Source organism: Cololabis saira, chromosome 9 (assembly GCF_033807715.1).
Source record: "Cololabis saira isolate AMF1-May2022 chromosome 9, fColSai1.1, whole genome shotgun sequence".
Taxonomy (NCBI): Eukaryota; Metazoa; Chordata; class Actinopteri; order Beloniformes; family Belonidae; genus Cololabis; species Cololabis saira.
In genome coordinates, this window is record NC_084595.1 from 37,675,249 (window position 1) to 37,698,018 (window position 22,770).

Below are 22,770 nucleotides of genomic sequence, written 5' to 3' on the forward strand. Positions count from 1 at the left end.
GTAACGCGGAACCATAAATCAGCCTTCACGCGCCCCGTCTTTCGCCTGATTTAAAGAAAAGTCCTCCAACAGAGAAAAGTTTCCACTTTCTTCCGGGAAACAGCGACCCCCACCGGCAGGACGACGCAACTGATGACTCTCCGGGAAGTGGAAATTTACCACAAAAAAAAAAAGTTTTTCACATTAATTATCCACATTTACATCCGTTTAGATTCAATATGACAAGAACGTATTTATTTCATTTTATTTTTTTTATAAAACAATGCCAGATATATTATGAAAACACAAATCAGGCATCCTTAAAGAGTAATCACTTATACAATTGAACATGTAAGTTTTCCAGTCAAAGCGATGCTCTTTACTTTACATCCACACATTTAGAGATCAAACATCCTGGAAATGCATGTTCTCTTTTTTCTGCCTACTGTGTCACCGGTCGCTCACACCATGGCCCGGTCAGTCTTTAAAGCCGACGTAGGTACCAGAAGAGAGTTGCTGCAAGATTGGATCAGCCAGAGGGACGTCTCAGCTGTCACCAGCTAATAGCTCATGAATAGCAATTGTCGGATACTTTGTTAGTTTTGTTTGACTAAATAACCACAGGATGGTCTATTGTACAGATATTCATTAATGATACTCAACCTTAACTTCACTATATTTAGCTGACTTTACTGATCATTTATTTTTTACAATTAAAAACGTCATCATACATAATGTATTGAGAGCTCTGTTTGTTGGACAAAGAAAGCACTGCAATGGTATTCCATCACTGGACATTTCACTCCTTTATAACAGTTGTGAATGCACACAGCAACATACGTTGTCCACCAGTAAAAAGCAACGGCTTTCAGCTGAACAGAACTAGCTGATCCAATCTCAGCCTGCCTGTTGGGGATCCTGCATTTACAGATTGTGTCACACATTGACTGTGACAAAGTGTATTGATGCTGCATTTTGCTATATATATTTTGCCAACTTCAATTAGGATTTCAATTAGGATGCGTTTGTGCAGAAACTGTTATTTATCCTTTAAATTGTGCATTTGTGCCGTTAGCCCTTATCTATTAGAAAAGTACTGAAACTGTGGCAAAATGGGAAAAATCTGTAGTTCACAGCAAGAGAAAACTTTAGTTTTGTCTGCAGCATTCAGATTTGACAAACTGTCACTAAGAACAATATATTTATTACCAATCAATGTTAGATACTAACATCAGTTCAAACATGAACAAGTGTTATTGGGTCTTATCACAGTTACTGAGTGCAGCTGTAGCTCTGTGAGCAGATGTGTCTCCAAAAGCCATCTTATACCAGTATCCTACAGTAGAGGGCAAGTTATCTGTAAATGAAGGTCCCAACGCTGATCTGGCACCTACACTGCTACTGAATGGTGTTTTTTCTTCTTTTTTTGGGGTGAAGTCTGAAGGAAAACCAATGTTTCAACCAGGGATTTTAAGAGTTGCAAAAGCACTCTAACCCCAGACTAAAAGTAGTTTTTTGAGCATCTACAAAGACTTAGGTGACCTGAAGCTCTGGTCTCGAGGTTCTCGCTTCTTCCTGAACCGGCCCGTTAGACCTGCTGATGTCAGAGCATGGCACCTCCTTTCTAGGGAGTGAGGAGGCAAACAATGTGTCCAACATGCCCAGAACCTCCAGGAGGTCCTTCTGGTAGTCGATCTCTTTCCCCAGCAGCTCTTGCAGACGCAGCAGCTGTCGGTCCACGATTGGTGATTGGCCGATTACCGACCGGTAGATGTCCAGGATCATCTCAGCTGCTGTTACGAGAACTGGTGCAAATCTGGCATCAACCAGGTTTCTGCAAAAGGAACAGAAAGAAGGAAAATGTTAAGGCACTGTCTTATAGAATAATCATTCCCATGTACCCTCGCCCCCAAAAAAAGGGTTTATCAACAAGACCTCCTTCAAGTTGTAGCTACCACAGATCAATCTCCCAGCATAGCTCCCAAAATCCTGCTGCTGGTCAGAAGGTCTGTCCTAGTGCTGGGCGGTATGACCAAAAATTTATATCACGGTATTTTTCAAAATTATATCGGTTTCGCGGTATATCACGGTATTTTTTTTTTCATGCACAACTGGGTGTTAACCACATGTTCTAATGATTTGGAAAGGAATTGCTGCAGTAAATTGGCTTAGAATGGCCTATTTTATTGTCATGAGGAGGATGCATAAATCAAATAAATTTGATTTAGGCATGCTTTTCAAAGAAAAAAATCTTTTACAAAATTACAAAGTAGAAAATATTTATTGAAAATAAAAAAACTGAACATTTTTTAATTTCCCAGCATTATGTTGTTTTGGTTCCACCTCCTGGTGAATGTTAGGTAAAATTCTTATGTGGTTACTTTTTGGTTGGCCAACGATTTATGTTTGTGGTGCGCAACCGGTACGGGAGCGGCCAGTCTATTTCCTTATATTACAACGCCGTTATTAATTGTTCGTTTTTTTTCCCACTTATTCCACCGATAACCGAAAGTGTTTTTTTGCCATTTTCGTCCGAACAATTTTGGTTACCGAACAATCGGTGCATCACTACTGCTAAACAGTCCCCTCACAAACAGTGTCCAGCGGCGGAACGTAGCGCCGCGCGGCGTTCCCAACGTTGTGTACGCTACTGTACATACTCACCGGTATTACGGTATATGAAAAATTCATATCATAAGAAAAATAAACACCAGTATACCGCCAAGCACTAGTCTGTCCCTCCTCGGACCGCTCTTGTGCAAATATTCACTTCTGCCAGCGAGGAGCTGCAGGATTTACGCCGGCGATGATGTCAGCTTTCGTTTACAGCCAAGTACATCCCAGAACTTTGACATGTGACGTTGCTCTGTCACTGCATCTATTTTAATCCATTTTGCCGCAGCAGTGCTGATCACATCTGTTTGAGTAATGAGGTGTTATCTGCTTCTTACCCGATGAGGAAGTGGAGTAACCGGGAGAGCTGCTGCTCGTCCCTTCCTGCCAGGGCATTCTTCAAAGTTCCTCTCCGATCCAGCTCTTTTATGACTGCCACAGTTACTTCGGGCTGTTTTAATTTTGATCTTGTCCAAGACTTAAAAGAAGAGAGAAAAATATATAAATATTGACGTTAAAAAGGTTAACTTTACAACTTGCTTGTGAACAGTTTGTATCCTCTTACATTGTAGAAATCAAGAAACAAACAAAACCAATTAAACTTCTTCATTATTGCTACAAATCAGGAGTGTCCAAAGTCGGTTCCTCGCGTGACGTGACCTGCGGGTTTTAGATGTTTCCACACACCCAGACAGACATGGGTGTGTCATTAACAGAGTTGTGCAGAAGTTGATGACACGCTGATGACAGCCATTAATTAGCATCAGATGTGCGGAAACATGTAAAACCTGCAGGACGGCAGCTCTCGAGGACCGGCCTGGACACCCCGACTATGACGGATATGATGCTCACCTCCAGGGCTTGATCCAGAGCCTTAGATACGTTAAACCTTTTGAGCTCCTTGTCATATTTCGCCAAATGTTGTTTTACTGGTTTGCTGACAAGATAATCATCCTGCAGAAAAAATGTGGGGAATAGAAAAAAAAATTGTGAGAAAGAAAATTATTGCACAACACTTTAATAGAAAGAGATTTATTTACAAGATTAAAAAAAGAACATCATCTAAAATAACGATCTCTTTACCATTGTTAAATATCTATAACATAACTTTGTTAGCAGGAGGGACAGATGGCAGACACCAGGGAGGGTAGCTGTCTGTTGTGCTGTGCTTTGCTTTTGCTACAAAGATGGCAGGAATGACAAGTTCTGTTTTTGGCCGCGACTGCACAAAATAAGATTTGTAATGTTTCGCGTCTTACCCAAAGATGCCGAACTTCGATATGAGCAGATTAAGTTTACTTAGATACGATGCCGCAGAGGACTTAGGTCTGCAGCGTTCATTTTACACACGCTTGATTTGCAAATCCGCAAAACTGAATGAAAACCATGACCCTGATCCAGCCCTTTATCTGGTTAACACCACAAATATGAGTGGGCGTGGAAGTGAAGCAGAGAGTTAAAAAATAAAACTCTGCATTTTTTCCTTATGCCCTATTCTAGCTTGCAGCTCTTGGACTCATGTAGGAGATATCTTGTGTACCCTGCAGCCAGCTGCAGCGGCTGAACCGCCGGCCGGACAGACGCTGCTCTCAGTTTACTGAAAATAAAAGTCTGTCACATGTACGGCCCTGAGAAAATGAATAAAAGATAAAATAAGAGGAATACACTTCAGTTCACTTTCATGGCGAGACATTTGCAACTCGCCAAGGCAGATTACATGTTGTCAGATCTTGAGATCATCATGAAATTCAGACGATGGATCACTCAAAGAATCATCATTCAACACTTCCTTCACAACATCTTCAGGAGACACTGTGACAATTTTCACATCATATATCGTGGAAACGATACTACTTACTGGTGCCAGTACATAAGTTTTATACATTTTAAAAAGCTTGATCTTCTGCTTCTCTCTAGAGTTAAAAAAAATTCAAAGCCAGTGAGGTTTGACTCCTTGAAGATTAGAGTAAAAGTCGTGACATGAATTGAAAATCAAGATAAGTTTTGGGACTTTCTTCTGAAAAAATCCCTTGTTTAACTTGAAATAAATTTGGATTTAAAAAGAAAGACAGGACATTTTCTTTCAGTACCACTAGCACAGTTTTGGCAAGAGGCTGTGGTAGTCCACACATCTCTCGATAAATTAATCCCTACAATTTTATCAACATAAAAGGCAGGGAACTCCAAAGTCTGGTCAGAGCCTCAGATAGATATGAAAACTTTAAATTAAACAGATTTTTAATCCTCCACACAGTAGTCAAAGTAATGTATGTAGGGAGGGTATGATGCTTACTTTGTGTGACCTCTGAACAGGTGACACCTCTCATGTGAAAGGCCCATGAGCCTCGGAATCACTTTGTTTGAAACTGCAGCCCAAATCGCTGCTAATCATTTGGTCTTTACAGTGTTAACAACGAAATATCTCAGAGCTGAGACCAAAGTTTAACCCTTACCTGGCAATGTTGTCAAGTTAAAGGCTCATATTATCTATTATTGTTTTTTTATTAGTTTTTAAGATCTAAAGTAACTGAAAGTGCATACTTAAATTTGCGTATTGTGCAATTGACTAACTCTTCCTGAGAATCGTCGGCAGGTTCAAACATGCACACTCCTGTTGGCACATTTACTGTTCAATGAATGAGGCGAAAGATGTACAGTCATAACCCGAGAGTTCTTTTGGGGTTAAATACCTACATGCGTACAAACAGAGGAGGGTTTTGATGATTAATAGACGCTGGAGCAGGATTTCATTGCATCTCAAAGGGATTAATACCTTGGCAGATTGCATCACATCTTAGCATGCTCTCTGTAGCTACGACTTGCAGAATCACCTGTTTTGGAACGTAGTTCTTCCCTTTCACGAAACCCCGTTGTGACGGACGCCGCCTCTGCAGACCACTTATTTCCTCTGACTCTTCCGGGCTTTTCCTGTGCTTGATGCTCAAGATACTGTTGGTCATGCCCACAACAATGGACTCATCATCCGGCTGAAAATAAAAGGAAGATATTCATAGTTTTAGTCTAAAACTCAAACCGCTCCCAAACCGGTTCCGTTGAGGATGAAGCGGGTATAAAAGGTAAAAGAATAAAGAAGTTAAACGCTCAAAAGGGTTGAATGTGGTTCTTACAGCCAAACCCAGACTGAGGATGGAGGCAGAATAGTCAAAGTTGTGGACCACTTTATAAGTGGTTGTGTTGTACACCTTCACATGCCTGAAAGAGGAACAGAAGCTCTGCGTTAGATTGGGTCTACAGGCACCCGTCTATACAGGACAACTCATATAAAAATGATTCAACAATATCAAAATGATCATGACAGAGACAAACGCCTCTCACTTCCACGATTCTGAATGATTCGTGTTCATGTCAAACATCTCACCTGTCCAGAGAAGCCGACATGAGCCTCTGTCCGCTGCTGCTGAGAGCCAAACAGGTGACTGTTTTATGATGGTTCCTCAGAGACACCAGGGGCTGACCGCCTTTCAACAGGTCCCACACTTTGATGTAGCGTCCCCCTAAAGACAGCAACAACAGTTTATGTTTTTTTTTTTTTTTTTTAAATCGATACATGTATATATACACAGGACTGTCTCAGAAAATTAGAATATTGTGATTTTCTGTAATGCAATTACACAAACAAAAATGTCATACATTCTGGATTAATTACAAATCAACTGAAATATTGCAAGCCTTTTATTATTTTAATATTGCTGATCGTGGCTTACAGTTTAAGAAAACTCAAATATCCTATCTCAAAAAATTTGAATATTCTGGGAATCTTAATCTTAAACTGTAAGCCATAATCAGCAATATTAAAATAATAAAAGGCTTGCAATATTTCAGTTGATTTGTAATGAATCCAGAATGTATGACATTTTTTTTTTTTTTTTTTTTTTTTTTTTTTTTTTTAAATTGCATTACAGAAAATAAAGAACTTTATCACAATATTCTAATTTTCTGAGACAGTCCTGTATGTATTTTAATCAATTTCTGTGTCCACGCATTCATGATCAGCAAGGAAAGAATTTTATGTTTGTTCTATCAAATTTAATACAAAGATACGTTTAAGCTCTGTGCTTTCAACCGTTGGTTCGTGTTTTCCTGCTTTAAATCATGTTTCCAGAAGAAATATCCTTCTCTTTTGAAACTGGACATGCTGGATGCGAGCAGTGGATCTGACTGATAACCCAACATGGGGTAGCAACAATTTATCACAAGGTTCCACTCACATACATAATACCCTTTATGCTTTCTATGTATTTTTTATTGATACATTATGCTCTATTAAAAAAAACAACTACCTAATATGAGCAACAGAGACCATAAACTGGTAAGAAAATATTACCAGAGTTCACAGATTGGAAAAAAAGGGAAGGAATTTCATCAGAGATTAGATTTAGACCAGCGACAGCTGACAGATTTAGGCCCAAAGGACTATCAGCAGCATCGCTGGTATGAGGACTAGCAATTTTAAGTCTCAGATTTGGCATTAAACCCTGCGATGGAATAAGTGGGGATAGTAAATAAATGGATTTGCCTTTCATATTCATCAAACTCGACAATTGGTCGATCTGACACGCGCTCATGTGACCGCAATGTCCGAATCCCAATGTAACCGTCTTCCGAAGCATATTCCCATTTACTCCCCAAATTCCTCAAATTGAGCTCATATTTTAACAAACCTAAACATCATGCGGTTCTGAAGAAGACTTGGAACCAGCATGTTAGATCATCACTGAGAGATGACAAGGATCCAGTCAGCTACCATTACACTTTAACCATTAAAGACAATGATAAGAACTTGGGCTGAGTCTCATGTGAAGTCAAGTATTTCTTCATGTGTGGGATCTGTGTGTGATGATGGGAGTGCTAACAACCTGCAGAGACAAGAAGGCCTTCAGATGGATAGAGCAGGAGACTCTCCACCGGCTGGCTGTGGTCCATGGTCATCACACTCTTATCCACTCTGGCGTCAAATACTTTCAGCGAGTGGTCATATGACCCTGGAAAAACACATACAGTAAAACTAAATGAAGTCACCTGTTTTGACGAGTACGAGTATTTATTCAAGTAAAAACTACCTGAAATAGACAATAACTTTAATGCTAATGTGCTAAAAGGTTAACTTCCAGTCCTGCTTTTGACATTTCCCCCCACAGCATTTCTTTTTTCACGAGCTTCCACCTCACCGGTAATAAAGAGATCTCTGTTGAGTTTGCTCGTGACACCACAGCGAATGTAGTCGGCGTGTTCCTGGTAGGTGGTGAGCTCAGCTGCATTTGGGATGTCCCAAAGTCGGCAGGTATAGTCATCTGACCCCGTGATGATCTGATAACGGTCTGAGGTGAAGTCTGTCACATGTACGGCCCTGAGAAAATGAATAAAAGATAAAATAAGAAGAATACACTTCAGTTCACTTTCATGGCGAGACATTTGCAACTCGCCAAGGCAGATTACATGTTGTCAGAATTCTTGAGATCATCATGAAATTCAGACGATGGATCACTCAAAGAATCATCATTCAACACTTCCTTCACAACATCTTCAGGAGACACTGTGACAATTTTCATATCATATATCGTGGAAACAATACTACCTACTGGTGCCAGTACATAAGTTATATACATTTTAAGAAGCTTGATCTTCTGCTTCTCTCTAGAGTTAAAAAAAATTCAAAGCCAGTGAGGTTTGACTCCTTGAAGATTGAGTAAAAGTCGTGACATGAATTGAAAATCAAGATAAGTTTTGGGACTTTCTTCTGAAAAAATCCCTTGCTTGACTTGAAATAAATTTGGATTTAAAAAGAAAGACAGGACATTTTCTTTCAGTACCACTAGCACAGTTTTGGCAAGAGGCTGTGGTAGTCCACACATCTCTCTGTAAATGAATCCCTATAATTTTATCAACATAAAGGCAGGGAACTCCAAAGTCTGGTCAGAGCCTCAGATAGATATGGAAACTTTAAATTAAACAGATTTTTAATCCTCCACACAGTAGTCAAAGTAATGTCTGGTATGATGCTTACTTTGTGTGACCTCTGAACATCCGGAGTGCCACCTTGCCGCTAACGTCAAACAGCCGAACGACAGAGTCCTCACATCCTGCTACAAGCAGCTGACCATCTGACCTAAACCTGCCACTGTACGCCGTGTCTTTGAACCGGGTAAATGACTTTACAGGCTCCTGGGAGAATGGTCCATAAATGTGGATCTGCGAGGAGAAACAAGTGTTAAAACTTGAAATGATAATAAAAAGTAAACAAATTCTGCATGCTTTATACTGGACTCAACTACTGAACTGTTTATCAAGTTTGGCAATTACAGATTAGTTTAGGCTTCCTCCTCCCCTAAACTCGCCAAGGCAGATTACATGTTGTCAGAATTCTTGAGATCATCATGAAATTCAGACGATGGATCACTCAAAGAATCATCATTCAACACTTCCTTCACAACATCTTCAGGAGATACTGTGACAATTTTCATATCATATATCGTGGAAACAATACTGCCTACTGGTGCCAGTACATAATTTTTATACATTTTAAGAAGCTTGATCTTCTGCTTCTCTCTAGAGTTAAAAAAAATTCAAAGCCAGTGAGGTTTGATTCCTTGAAGATTAGAGTAAAAGTGGTGACATGAATTGAAAATCAAGATACATTTTGGGACTTTCTTCTGAAAAAATCCCCTACTTGACTTGAAATAACTTTGGATTTAAAAAGAAAGACAGGACATTTTCTTTCAGTACCACTAGCACAGTTTTGGCAAGAGGCTGTGGTAGTCCACACATCTCTCGGTAAAGGAATCTCTACAATTTTATTTGTTATTGTTATTTCCACATCTGAGTACACAGACCAGTAGGGACCTTGTAGATTTGAATTAGAAAGAAAAATGTCAACACCACTTGATTAGTTATTTTTTATCATATTTATAGATGCTGACTCCATGGATAACTAATAGTGTGCGCAATCTTACTTATTGTTTTAGTACGCATTAATAAGGGAATGCTCATGCAAACAAACCAACTTACTCTGGTGAATGCCGTTACAGCAAAATTATGTGGCGCCACAGGGGAGAAGTTTATGTTAGAGACCGCCCCAAACTCTTTTATCTGGATTGGAGCCTGTGAAAAGGGGGGGGAAAAGTTACATTGGTGAGATTAAGACAGAAAATAAGTATTTCCTTCTGAGATTAAAACACTGCACGAAAGATGGGACTTGCCTTGTAGTTTTTCCAGTACAATGTGTCTTCTGAGACCTTCTCTCCAAGTTTTGGGTAGACTGGGACTTTTGTGGGTTTGAATGAGGCCATCTTTGTGCTGACTGCAGAATAGTCTGTGTATGGAGGATACAGCAAGTACATACATGGAAATGGAGATGTAAAGAGTTAATAACCAGTGTGTTAACCATTTAGCTTCCAGATGTTGGATAACTTGACAAACTCTGCTGGACAGCTATACAATAATCCTAACAGATTTCCACAGTTCAGGTGGATCGTTTAACTAGAAATATCACAGCCAACTAGGCTTTTCCCAAAAAATTCCGCTAATGAGTCCATTTCAAGAAAGTTTTGGATTTTATACAAATAAAATCAGAATAAACGTATAATAGTGTTAATAAACAGATATGGTAGGTTGGAGAAACAGAAAAGCGACTTTACGAATCAGTGATCCAGCGTTTTCAGTACAACACAACGCGTCCGCAGGCTAAATAGCATTTTAAAGCTACGCCGGGTTCCGATTAGGCTCACCTTTGAAGAGAAAGAAGTGTAGATTTATATTCTGCGTACAGTGTATTGATCTTTAATAACGATATTCGTCGTCCAAGTAAACAAAAACTTTCTCATTTTAACGAGTAATCACGTTGCATGTCGGCGCACAGGAGGACGCCATGACAGTATGTAACTACTTCCGGTAGGAAATATAGGCATATATAGAAATCTTTTTAATTCATTTGTTTTTTAGCGTTCATTTTTTAAATATTCAGCAAAAATCTTTAAAAGGCAAAGCGATAAATCAGATGTTGTATTCTGTCAAATAAGAGACGGACATAAACTTAATTTTCCAAAGTCTGAAATTATGATAATGAAAAAAATATTTAACTTATGGTTAAATTAAAAAATGTATAATTTCAAAATACATATTTAGGGCTGGAACAGAAAATTTTAAGTAAAATTGTGAAAAGCTTGTAGATATCCGGAAAGCTGGCCATATAATTACGTCACTTCCGGCCGTCCCTCCTTTCCGCTCCTCTGCTGTTGTGAGACCCGCGTGTTTACACACTCACAGGTTTGTTCGCGTCCGTCACGATATTTAAGTCTCAATGAAACTACAGTTGAACTAAATACACGCTGGAAAGCCCAGTGTTAATGTGTAGGTTTAAATACAAGTCTTACATGAATGCTAAAATAAGCGTGAGTAGGCCCAAGTTAGCTCTTTAGCTTGGATTGCTAACTAGCCTCCAGTTTAGTTGATAGCATTTGTTACGGGCCAGGTCGGGAAAATGATTATTCATTGCGTTTTAGAAGCTTGAATACCAGGCATTGGCTAATTTAAATGTATTTTTTTTTATTGAAAGTACACTGGGATTAGGAAAGTAATTCGTTGGCTGAGTAAATCAGCAGGTTTTTGATGAAGGCTCGTCCTGCCTCAGCTGAGATCCACCAGCGAGGACGGACAGGCGTGATCTGCTGCTATTTCTGGCCTTCTGACAGCTGAGCGTTCACGCTGGTTTGTTACGTCGAAGGGGTAAAACAGGGGAGATTTGAGGGAGTTAGGGAGTTTTAGTTTTCCTGTGAAATGAAATCATTAGGTGCTTAAGTTTTGTTCTTTGCCATTTTTATGGTAATTAAAGCATTTGTGCTTCTCCTGAAATGATCACCCCAAGGACAAACTAGAGAACTAGTTTTTTATACATACAGGACTGTCTCAGAAAATTAGAATATTGTGATTTTCTGTAATGCAATTACAAAAACAAAAATGAGGAAAGGATTCATTACAAATCAACTGAAATATTGCAAGCCTTTTATTTTAATATTGCTGATCATGGCTTACAGCTTAAGAAAACTCAAATATCCTATCTCAAAAAAATTAGAATATTCTGGGAATCTTAAACTGTAAACCATAATCAGCAATATTAAAATAATAAAAGGCTTGTAATATATCAGTTGATTTGTAATGAATCCAGAATGTATGACATTTTTGTTTTTTTAATTGCATTACAGAAAATAAAGAACTTTATCACAATATTCAAATTTTCTGAGACAGTCCTGTACATACACACACACCTAATTGCCCTTTTATAATTTTCACCAAATGAATGACTGAATGTATGTGTTGTGCTTTATCTCAGATGAAGGAGTCCATAATGAACCAGGAAAAGCTTGCCAAACTGCAGGCGCAGGTCCGCATAGGTGGGAAGGTGAGTGGAATGCAAGCCCGTAAGAGTATTGTCTCTGTAAAGCACTTTGAATCAATTTGTTGTTGAATTGTGCTGTACAAATAAACTTTTGTTGCTTCTTGCCACTCGCTTCTGGTTCATGTAGATATTTTTGTGTTTGGTAGGGATCAGCCCGGAGAAAGAAGAAGGTGGTGCACAGAACGGCTACAGCTGATGACAAGAAGCTGCAGTTTTCTCTGAAGAAACTGGGGGTCAACAATATCTCTGGTATTGAGGAGGTATTTCAAATTATTTTTATTCTCAGAGAAAGTATTTTTCCTCCTGACTTTTTAAAATGAAATAAGCTTTGAAACACAAAACATGATGCTTAATTTAATGGAGATTCTTTCAGGTTCATCTAAAACATCTTTGCAATCATGAAAATGCTGGTTAAAAAGGCGTGTGTATTTGTTTTCATCCAAAGCCAACAGTTTCTTTATCCCTGTCTCTCTTAATCATAGGTGAACATGTTTACAAACCAGGGGACAATCATCCACTTTAACAACCCGAAGGTTCAGGCCTCTTTGGCTGCCAACACCTTCACAATCACCGGGCACGCAGAGAACAAACAGCTGACCGAGATGTTGCCGGGTATCTTAAACCAGCTCGGGGCCGACAGTCTTACCAGCCTAAGGAGACTAGCAGAGAACTTGCCCAAACCAGGTGCCCAAAACACTATTGCTGTCCAGTGTGTTTTTTGGCAGTCTTGTATGCCGTCTTTTAACAATTTTAACCCTTCCTTTAGTCGGTGACCACAAAGCACCCTTGGCTGCTACTGAAGAGGAGGATGAGGATGACGAGGTTCCAGGTAAGATCATTTACACTCCCTTCCTCAGGAATGCATGGGGAACAGAGCGACTGATAGCTCTGCTCCCCATCTCTGGAACTCACTCCCACCTGACATCCGTAATGGTGACTCATTACCCCAGTTAAAATTTGATATTGTTTGTCTGTTTTTATTCATTTAGTTTAGTGTCCTTGAATACCTTGAAAGGTTCTGTTAATTAAAATGTGTTAATATTGTATTAATTCTATAAACCTAAATGTTTGTACTCCTAAATACCTTTGCGCAGTATCATGTGGATTGTACTTTATATACCGTATTTCTGGATGGATATGTGTATGAATGTCAGACAAACCTCTGTCAACATTTATATTCTGCAAAATGCTGGAATTTTCTTTTGGATTGTCGTGTGTGTGTGTGTGTGTGTGTGTGTGTGTGTATATATATATATATATATATATATATATATATATATATATATATATATTACATATACACACACTTTTTTTTTTTTTCTGATTGAGATTCATTATCTGTTTGTTCTTTACCTTAATCCTTCTGTTTCCATATTTCAGATCTTGTTGAAAACTTTGATGAGGCTTCCAAGGACGAGGCAAATTAACCATCACCAGAAAACATTTCAGAGCTTCTCTTCACCCATGTTCTTTGGCAGAGCAGTGTTTTCATTGTCTGGTTTTTCTCTGACTGCAAACAAGTCGCTTTTTGATTGTAAATATGTGACAATTGACCATAAACAATTAAAAACAACTTTTTGCAGTAATTACCATATTACTTGTACTGCGCACCCTTTTCTTTCTCAGTGTCCTATCTGCATTGTAATCTCCACAGATCAAGCATGTATTTGTGGAATAATTGTATAATAAAGATTAAACTTACATTTTTGTTTTTAATACATTTTTTCATTGTTTATGACAATTTTGAGTGAAGAAACAGGTTTTTCTTCTGTAGGTAGCTGCAAACGCATCATTGATTTAGCAGGAAATGTGTTCTATTATGTCAAGGGGTTAAAAATACAACCAATTGAGTACGAACCCACATAAAATAAGTGTATTTTTCAAACGTAGACCTGTGTTTTTCTTAAAGAGAAGATAGTGTATTTCCCCAATGCCACATTTGGGATTCTCTGTTAATGCAAATCTTTGATCTTGTGTTTATTCAACCTTAAAGTCCAGCAGTAAAATCCCTTATCTCATATGTAGTGTGATCTCTGAGCAGTATTTGATATCAGTGGCTGCTATCATCAGTAGTGTTCTTAAAAGTTTGCTGTGGTTTTGTTGCATTTGAAGTTTTGTCTCTTGTGCCCTGGAGGAACCACAGAGTTGAGTTCATCAGATAATTGTGTGAACTCAGACATCAAAGACTTTTTTTTTTTTTTTTTTTTTGGCCTCATGGAAGTACCATTTTTAATTTGAGTTTAGTGTCTTTGTTCAAAAATCTTCGCTGGAATTACATCACAAAATATGTAGGGTGACTCAAAACTATAATTGATGACTTCTACGTGAAAACTTAAAACTGGGTCGAAGAAGTAAGATACAAATGTGCTATGAGATTAAATTAGTTTAAATGTGAGACTTTTGGAAAATATAGTTTACCAGAGGAAACTTATACAAGGCACCAAAATGATTTATCTCTACCACACCAAAGGGGGTATCATTTTTGTCATCATAGTAGCCTATACTTGGTTTTTTTAGATGCGACTATAAACATATGTACATTTAGAGCTCAGGAACAACTTTTCTGTGGCAGAAACAGGCTTTTATGGGAACTGAAACCTGAACCCGTCTACTACTCAAGTGACGCACCATACTTGCATCACAAATGTCATGCTTGACATGTGTTCACTCATACTCATGCAACCTTGCCACAAGTGTTGGCTTATTATGTAATGCAAGTTTATTTATATAGCACAATTCAACACAAGGTAATTCAAAGTGCTTTACATCAACATTACAAGCGGCAAGACATAATTAGACAGTAAATAACATAAAATTATGAGAAAAGAAGGTCAAATAATAAAAAGCACAAGGTGTTAAAAATAAGGGCAGTAGAGTCCCCAGCAGGTTAGTATTTAATTTAACAGTACACTTCAGTAAACTAATGTTTTTAGCCCTGATTTAAAAGGAGCTGACAGTTGGAGCAGACCTCAGGTCTACAGGAAGTTTGTTCCACCGGTGAGGAGCAGAATAACTGAACGCTGCCTCACCTTGCTTGGTTCTGGTTCTTGGGAACCACAACAAACCAGATCCAGATGAACCTCAGGGGTCTGGGAGCTTCATAGGAAACTAACAGATCAAGCATGTATTTTGGTCCAAGACCATTCAGGTCTTTGTAGACCAGCAGTAAGATTTTAAACTCTATCCTTTGACTCACTGGAAGCCAGTGTAGTGATTTCATGCCCGGTGTAATGTGGTCCAGTTTCCTGGTGTTTGTAAGGACTCTGGCAGCAGCGTTCTGGATCAGCTGCAGCTGCCTATTAGATTTCTTGTTAAGGCCTGTAAAGATGCCATTGCAATAATCCGACCTTCTGAAAATGAATGCATGAATAAGTTTGTCCATGTCTTGTTTAGACAGAAACACCTTAATTCTAGCAATGTTTTCAGGTGGTAATAGATTTAGTGATAAACTTTAGATGGCTGTTGAAGTTCAGGTCTGAGTCAATAATTACACCCAGATTTCTGGCTTGATTTGTAGCTGTCAATGACATGGAGCCCAAGGTGAGCGCTGATCTTTTCTCTTTCATTTTTTCTTTCATTTTTAGGTCCAAAAATGATCACCTCTGTTTTTTCTGCATTTAGCTGGAGAAAATTCTGGCACATCCACTCATTGATTTGATTAATACAGTTACTCAATGAGATCAGGGGACTGTAGTCATGTGATGACACTGAAATATAGAGCTGTGTGTCATCGGCATAAGTATGGTAGGAAATGTTATGATGTTCCATAATCTGAGCTAGCTGTAGCATATAGATGTTGAATAGAAGCGGTCCGAGAATGGACCCTTGAGGAACCCCACATGTGATCTTGGTTCTCTCAGACTCATGGTTTCCAATTGACACAAAAAAGGCCCTATCTTGCTAATAAGATTTGAACCATTGAAGCACGGTGCCGGTAAGTCCCACCCACTTTTCCAATCTGCTGAGAAGAATGTTATGATCAACTGTGTCAAATGCAGCTCTGAGATCCAGTAATACCAGAACAGAGGATTTGCCTGCATCATTTTTCAGATGAATATCATTTAAGTAAGTAATAAGTAGTTCACACCCTTGAACACATGACTTATGGGTGCATAACTCTGACGTGTTGAGTTGTAATTCAATGGTATCATGCCACAATTAACTGCAGGTTTCCCTAATGTGATTAGATCACGGAAAGTCCTGTTACAAGTAATACCAGTGAAGAAAGATCCTTTTTTGACCCCCCCCCCCCCCCCCCCCCCCCCCCCTTTGGTCCAGATGTTGCCTGACTATTTCTAAGACATCAAATTTAAAGGTCAAAGCTAAATTTGTTTTGATCAGGTTAAACAATTCGTGCAAATGGATAGATTTCAAGCTGGGATAGGCTCTGACAGACCCCCGTGACCCTGTACAGGATTAAAAACGGGTATAGAAAATGGATGGATAGTCCATGGATGGATAGATTTCAGCAAAAAAAAATCTCTTAAATGATGAAATCATCACAAATTGTTTTTGAAGATACTTGTCAATCACTTATTCTGTGACGTGTAAGGAAGCAGGAAAATAAAATTTAGATTCAGATCCAATTGTTTATCCCTGCGATGGACTGGGGATCTGTTTGGAGTGTACCCTTGCCTTTCACCTGAAGAGAGCTGGAGTCGGCTCCAGCGGATCCCTGTGACCCCGTACAGGAATAAGGAGGTATGGAAAATGAATGGATGAACAGATATTCTTTATAACATAGACATAACCCAAATATTCACATTTGTGAGGGAGTATAAACATGTGAAACCTAGTGTTGATGATTGAAGATAAACGTGTCTGTGTCAGTGTGGGTGAGTGTCTTGTTTATCTGATACATTACATCAAAGTTACTGTTACATGACATGCTTTTCACCTTAAAGGCCATGGGCAGCCCCCCACCTCGATGAACACCCACACCTCTTATCACCATCTCTCACCCTATTCGAAAGTAACAGTTTATCTGTTCAAAAAATTTGACATGCAAAACATAATGGAGGAAATGCACATGCCCTTATCACGGTTGCTTATCTCTCAACTCTTGGTCAGCCTCTCTCCCTCCCCCGAATATTCTAAAATAGGTTGATGATGTATCCAGATGCAGATGTATAAAAGCTCAGCTCAGTGGTCAGCTAGAGTATACATCATCAGGATTACTCCAGCTGCACTTCAGAGTAACTCCTCAAGATGGTAAGCAATTGCTACTGAGAAATTAAACAGGCAATAAGATTCTTAGTGTAAAAATTATTAACAGTTATGTGCCATTTCATTACATACAAATATGTAAACGTGTTACTTTTGTCATTCGGCTTTATTGTAATGCATCTTTACTGCTAAAAGCATTTAGACATTTGGTATGCCTCGATACAAAATTTGTAATTTTTCTTCTGAAGTTATGTTAAATAAGTGAAAATCACATCATCAAATGTTTTAAAAGCAAGAAACTACTTATTTTCTGTAACCGCCACCCCCTTTGACTCTTTCTATCAGGCAATCCTTCAGACAGCTCTGTCCATGTGGTTATCTGGACTTCTGTTGGTCAGCGTCACAGCAGCACATGAACTAACACTCTTTCCAGAAAAATGTAGGTCTTCTTTTTTTATTTTTGTTCCAAATATTTTTAATAGGTTTCATTTTAACCTACAGTAACTCAGATTTCTGTTAATCTATCTTTTCTTTTCTGGATTTCTTTTCCCACATGAATATTTGTGGACTTGTGTGTGTCCACCTGTGTCTGCGTTTGTGCAGTCGAGGTGGTGAAGGAGGGAAATGCAGAACCGGTTAAACTGACCTGCAATGCAAAGGCCGATGAATCTGTCACATGGATGTTTGAAGGTGATGAAGTTGAATTCAACGATGCCCAGAGGAACGGTACAAATCTGGTGGTGTCAAACGTAGACGCGCCCATGCTGGGAGAGTACAGCTGCACTTCTAAGGGCCAAACACTGTCTACAACCCATATTCTGATGGAGCCTGAGGATCAGCAGGGATTAGGTACGATTTTCTTCATATTACTGTTACTCATAGTGTAATTTATTATGTGTCAAATAAATACATTTACAGTGCTGATATTCAAGCAAGTAACAGAGTTTTAAGTACTGAAACTGGTTAGCCGTGTGAAAATATTCCTTTTTTTCATTGAGTGACTTCTTACTGGAACGTTATATGATTTGTATCTATATATTGTTTTCTACATGCAGCATTTTATCACCGCCGCCCCTTAACCTTTTCACCAAACCTTTTACCTGTGTTTACTTGCATTGTGTGTGATTGCAGATGCTTTCTTGAGCTGCCGGGCAAAGTCTTACGACTGTGAATTTACCTGCAACTGGAATGACACCAGCTACACAGCAGTGCGGCTTGGACTCACCTCTAACTGGTAAAGAAAAGGAAACAAGAACGAGTATAAAGACGCCAGACCTGTTGCATGTATTCTGTAGTGTATAATAATAATAATAATAATACACCAATCAGCAAGTATGAACGAGTCTTTCTGAGTTCCACTTTTCTGATGTGTTTCCGCAGCACTGACGGTCTGAGTTCATGCCAGTGGCACAGGAGCAGCGGTGAGCTCCACAGTGGAGGATTCCAGTTTGTGCTGCCCCACTTCTTATCGCCCTTCGCTGAAGAGAGCACTATGCTCGAACTCACCGTTGAAGCCGTCAATAACGACTTTTACTTCCTCAGGAGAACAAAGAGGTTCTATCTCAGAGACATCGGTAAGTTTAGTGAATCCGAACAACGTTAAAAGCGTTCAGTGAAGACTTCCAAGCTGTAAAAAAAAATTTGTTCGGTAAAATCCACTTCCAGTATGAAATGTACTTTTGTTCCTCAGAAAGACAATGCTTTTTATGAATTTTTCCCCCATCAAAGTCCCAAATACAGTTGAATAATTCCACATATGACATTATGCAGACGTTACAGGATTGCAAAAGAAAGGACAACCAGACTGAAAAACAGCTTCTATCCACGCCCCATCAAACTCCTATATCTCTGTTTATCATTTTGATCATTCATTTTGGACATAATTTGCATATGCACTTTTTTAACTGAATGTTGCACATTTTAAACTGGTCTATGCACCTGCTACCCCGAGTACTCCCATCCTTTTCTGCCTATGGTGAAGATTTTATTTTAGTTATTCATTTGAGTTATTCATTTGAGTTGTATGAAGGGAAGTGGCAAAATGAGAATTTCTGTGTTCAGTGTAAGCTGCTGCGTACATGCTGACAAACGTCTTGAATCTTTTGTTGTGTTCATGTTCATTTCCCCTTGTTTAGTTCAGCCCGATAGTCCCCGGATCATCAGGTGTCAGGAGGTGAATCAGCACCTCAACGTGACCATTGAGCCGCCGTCCAGCTGGTCCACTCCTCACAGCTTCTTCAGCCTGGAGCATGAGATTGAATACATCCTCAAGGACAACGGCAAGGTACGTGCCAGCTTTACCCCTTACGAGTCTGGAGTTACAGAAATGTCCGCCCCTCCTTCCTGTTGCATCTCTTTTTCTGATTCTATCATTTGTTTGACTTTAGATTGGACGTTCTTCAACTGCTCAGATACCGAAGAGGATCAGCAGGCTGAGGGTTCGCTCCAGAGACTCGCTGGTGCCCTCAACCTGGAGTCAGTGGACGCCCTGGAAAGATGTAACCCACTGAAATTATTTCAACTCAATACTGTCACCTTTTGCCTTTTCTATGTACTCAGTTGTCTGTAATGTCCCTTTGTGTCCAAGTGTCTTTTTTTATGTGTTGCTTTCTTTTTCTCTGATGAGAAAAAGAAAGCTGTATCTTATGTCATATTTATTTGAAGCTCATAAATAAACTTATTATATTATTTATTACATTATTTTGTTAAGTACTCAAACTATTTATATATTTATAAATTAATATTTACTCTTAATCTTATAGATAAAAAGTACATTTAAAAACCACTTTACAATGAAAAAACAAGTAACGAAAGCACTACGGCTCCTTATCTGAGTCTTCGTGAGAGTTAACTGAGACACTAGACTAGATGCTGCTCAGGCTTTTTTCAGCGCCCAGCAACAGCTCACAACACACAACACAGTTTCTGCAAGCAAATACATCAACACGGGAAAGTTTTGACTATTTAAGGAGATGATTATATGGGAATTTACAATTCAACATGAATCACAAGTCAGACTTGCATGTAAGCGGGAGGAGGAGTCCAGTTTAGCTCGACCTTTGGTTTGAGTTTCACACCAATGTTTCCTGTCCTTTGTTTTATATTCATGTATGTTGGTGTTTGTGTGCTTCAGTGGTTTGGCGCAGAGAAAAAAAAAAACATCAAATGGCTATTAAAAGAGCTTTGTGCTTCCTTCCTTATAAATGTTGCTTCTTCATTTCAGTGTCGCTCATGTCATGTGAAGGCTAAATTATCTGATGAATAGAAGTTCCCTTTTGAAATGATGCTGCATAAACTATCATTTATGTAGTTTGTGAACTGAATAAGTGTTTCAGTCCACTGATTAACAAGTTTTAGATTCATTATTAGTCAAATATTTATAAACGAAACATGCTTTCCAAGAAAACAAAACAGGTACTAGTATTTTAAGTTATAAAATCACGTTGATATCTGTTCCAATACTAGAAATATCTTGTTTTATTTATTACAATAATTCAGACATACCTAATTTTTTTAATTATTCATGTACAAGTTTTAGTTGGATATAATAGTTACGTAAAATGATTACTTAAAATCCACTGGACACTGTCCCCAAATGCATTTAAGTTTTTCAAATACTTCTGCCAACAGCATTTTTAGGCAAGGGAATAAATAAAATTCCTTTCCTTTGTGTGTATTTAGAAAATAAATGAGACGACAAGTATCTTAAAATCTAGAATCTTTTTAAGGCATTGCCATCCCAAAAAATATGCTTTTGGGAATGCTAACCTTTTAAAACAGCTACCCAACAGAGACAATCACTTTTTATCAGTTTATCACAGCTGCATCTCCTTCCTAGCACAGATGTGCTCTAGATCAGTAGTTGTCAACTTGTCTAGCGTCGGGACCATGACCCCTGAATGACAAGCCGTGACCCAAATCAAGGATTGATTTAATGTTTAATGAAAAGTTTGTGCAGTTTAAACCTCAGCTTGTACAGATTAACCGAGCTTTCATTCACATACATGAAATAAATAAGTGCAACAAGTAGAAGTAGTTCCAAAAAAGACTACAAATGTGCAGCCTTACCTGAGAGCTTTACCTTTACCTGAGGCAGAGGCTCGCAACCCAGTGAAAACGGGTCCAAACTACTTTTTTTAGAAAATAGTTTAGAAGACAGCTCTAAATTATTCTACATTGTATCACTACCGTCTAGTTATATATATGTATATATATATATATATATATATATATATATATATATATATATATATATATATATATATATATATATATATATATATATATATATAGTTTAAAAAAACTGTTACATCAAAATTCCAGTCCATCATTCACTCAATAATCTGATCGCTGTGTTAGCCCAACAGACTTAAACAACAGTTTGTTTACACTCCTAAACCTTATAAACGACTCGAAGATTATGGATGGCAGCACAATGTTTCCACCAGTTTCCAGCTTGGACAGTGGACAAAGTCTTTTACAGAGAAACAACATGTGAATGAAATATAGTCTGGTGCCTGAAAGAGCCACAAAATAACTCTCAACTATTGTTTTGAGTCACTCTTATTCATAACCAGAATTTTCAATGAATCCAATTTTGAGTCAGGGCTTCCCAGAATTTAAATAAATGAGTTTTATGTTATCATTTCAATACCTAATCCTTTATTACCTCATTGCAGGTGAGAAAAAGGGTGAAGAACCTATGCAAGTGCAGAAAAAGAGTGTGCTGTTCAGAGTTGCCGCCTGGATCCTTGGACCACTGCAAGAACAGAAAACAGAAAAAAACAATCTTGATGAAGTGGGACAACTTGGAAAATGAGATGTTTTTATAAAATAATCATTTTTATCAGCTAATGTTATGGCATACATGGTGTAAAAAATGCGCACTCATCTTTACTGACTTTATTTTTTAGTCTTTTCTCTTTTTGTAATTTTGTAAAGTAATAAATTAAAAAATATTTATTAAAGGATAATCAAATATGTTGACTTTTGAAAGTATAAAAACTGAAAGAATAAACAATGAAATTCATTATGACTTGTTTCCATTTTTCTGATTTCATAGTCCAGCGTTGTACATGGCATGATGCTACACCGTAAAAATGAGCCTAAGCTATGCAATATTCTTATGTATGAAGTGTTTAAACTCCGTTATGCATACTCATAAGAGTGGCTGAGAAAATAGTGAAACAGCCGTGTAGCCTGTGGTGAACCCAAACTTACTGAGTAAATGGGCCAGATCCACCTATTTTTCATGGTAGTGAGAAACAGACTTTTTTTTGTTTTTAGTCAAGGCAGGAATCATGCTAGCTGTTTCCCCACCTGTCTTATCTTTGAACCAGCTGCCGGCTATTTCATTTACCAAGCGTTTTATTTTATTGACCACGAGTGTGGCTTCAAACCTTACAACTAATTCCCAGTATAAAAGCACATTTTTCAAACTCCTGTGCTATTTTTGAGATTTATGAGCTAAATGGGGCTTAATTGCTCCTTTTGGTTCATGATCCCTTTTACAGAGTGAGAGGAGTGTGAAAGTGGTTCCTAAGATCGTTAAGAGCACCAGAAATCATTCAGGGACAAGTCATCCCGCTAGAACAGGGGTA

At 38.4% G+C, this 22,770-nt stretch overlaps 3 protein-coding genes across 4 annotated transcripts; 2 read left to right on the forward strand and 1 right to left on the reverse strand.

Annotated features, from left to right (window-relative positions):
• Window positions 1-206: 206 nt before the first annotated feature.
• utp15 (UTP15 small subunit processome component) lies at window positions 207-10,475 on the reverse strand. Its single transcript, XM_061729493.1, has 12 exons — window positions 10,338-10,475; window positions 9,810-9,922; window positions 9,619-9,711; window positions 8,618-8,802; window positions 7,782-7,960; window positions 7,470-7,595; window positions 5,972-6,107; window positions 5,721-5,805; window positions 5,424-5,579; window positions 3,445-3,546; window positions 2,931-3,070; window positions 207-1,813 (listed from the first exon to the last, which is right to left on the reverse strand). The coding sequence occupies exons 2-12, from the start codon at window positions 9,897-9,899 to the stop codon at window positions 1,513-1,515; spliced, it is 1,593 nt and encodes a 530-aa protein (XP_061585477.1). The 5' UTR covers window positions 9,900-9,922; window positions 10,338-10,475; the 3' UTR covers window positions 207-1,512.
• Window positions 10,476-10,814: 339 nt separating this feature from the next.
• Window positions 10,815-13,707, forward strand: LOC133451120 (transcription factor BTF3-like). 2 transcript variants are annotated; one of them, XM_061730065.1, is made up of 6 exons: window positions 10,815-10,875; window positions 11,939-12,007; window positions 12,151-12,264; window positions 12,487-12,688; window positions 12,771-12,833; window positions 13,385-13,707. In XM_061730065.1, exons 2-6 carry the CDS (start codon window positions 11,939-11,941, stop codon window positions 13,429-13,431), a joined length of 495 nt encoding a protein of 164 aa, XP_061586049.1. In that variant the 5' UTR covers window positions 10,815-10,875; the 3' UTR covers window positions 13,432-13,707. The 2 variants fall into 2 exon arrangements, with proteins under 2 accessions (XP_061586049.1, XP_061586048.1); XM_061730064.1 differs by lacking the exon at window positions 10,815-10,875 and having other exon boundaries at window positions 11,891-12,007.
• Window positions 13,708-17,528: 3,821 nt separating this feature from the next.
• On the forward strand, window positions 17,529-22,026 carry il12b2 (interleukin 12B 2). Its single transcript, XM_061730066.1, has 7 exons — window positions 17,529-17,609; window positions 17,774-18,019; window positions 18,302-18,404; window positions 18,551-18,744; window positions 19,306-19,454; window positions 19,558-19,668; window positions 21,850-22,026. The coding sequence occupies exons 1-7, from the start codon at window positions 17,540-17,542 to the stop codon at window positions 22,000-22,002; spliced, it is 1,026 nt and encodes a 341-aa protein (XP_061586050.1). The 5' UTR covers window positions 17,529-17,539; the 3' UTR covers window positions 22,003-22,026.
• Window positions 22,027-22,770: the final 744 nt, after the last annotated feature.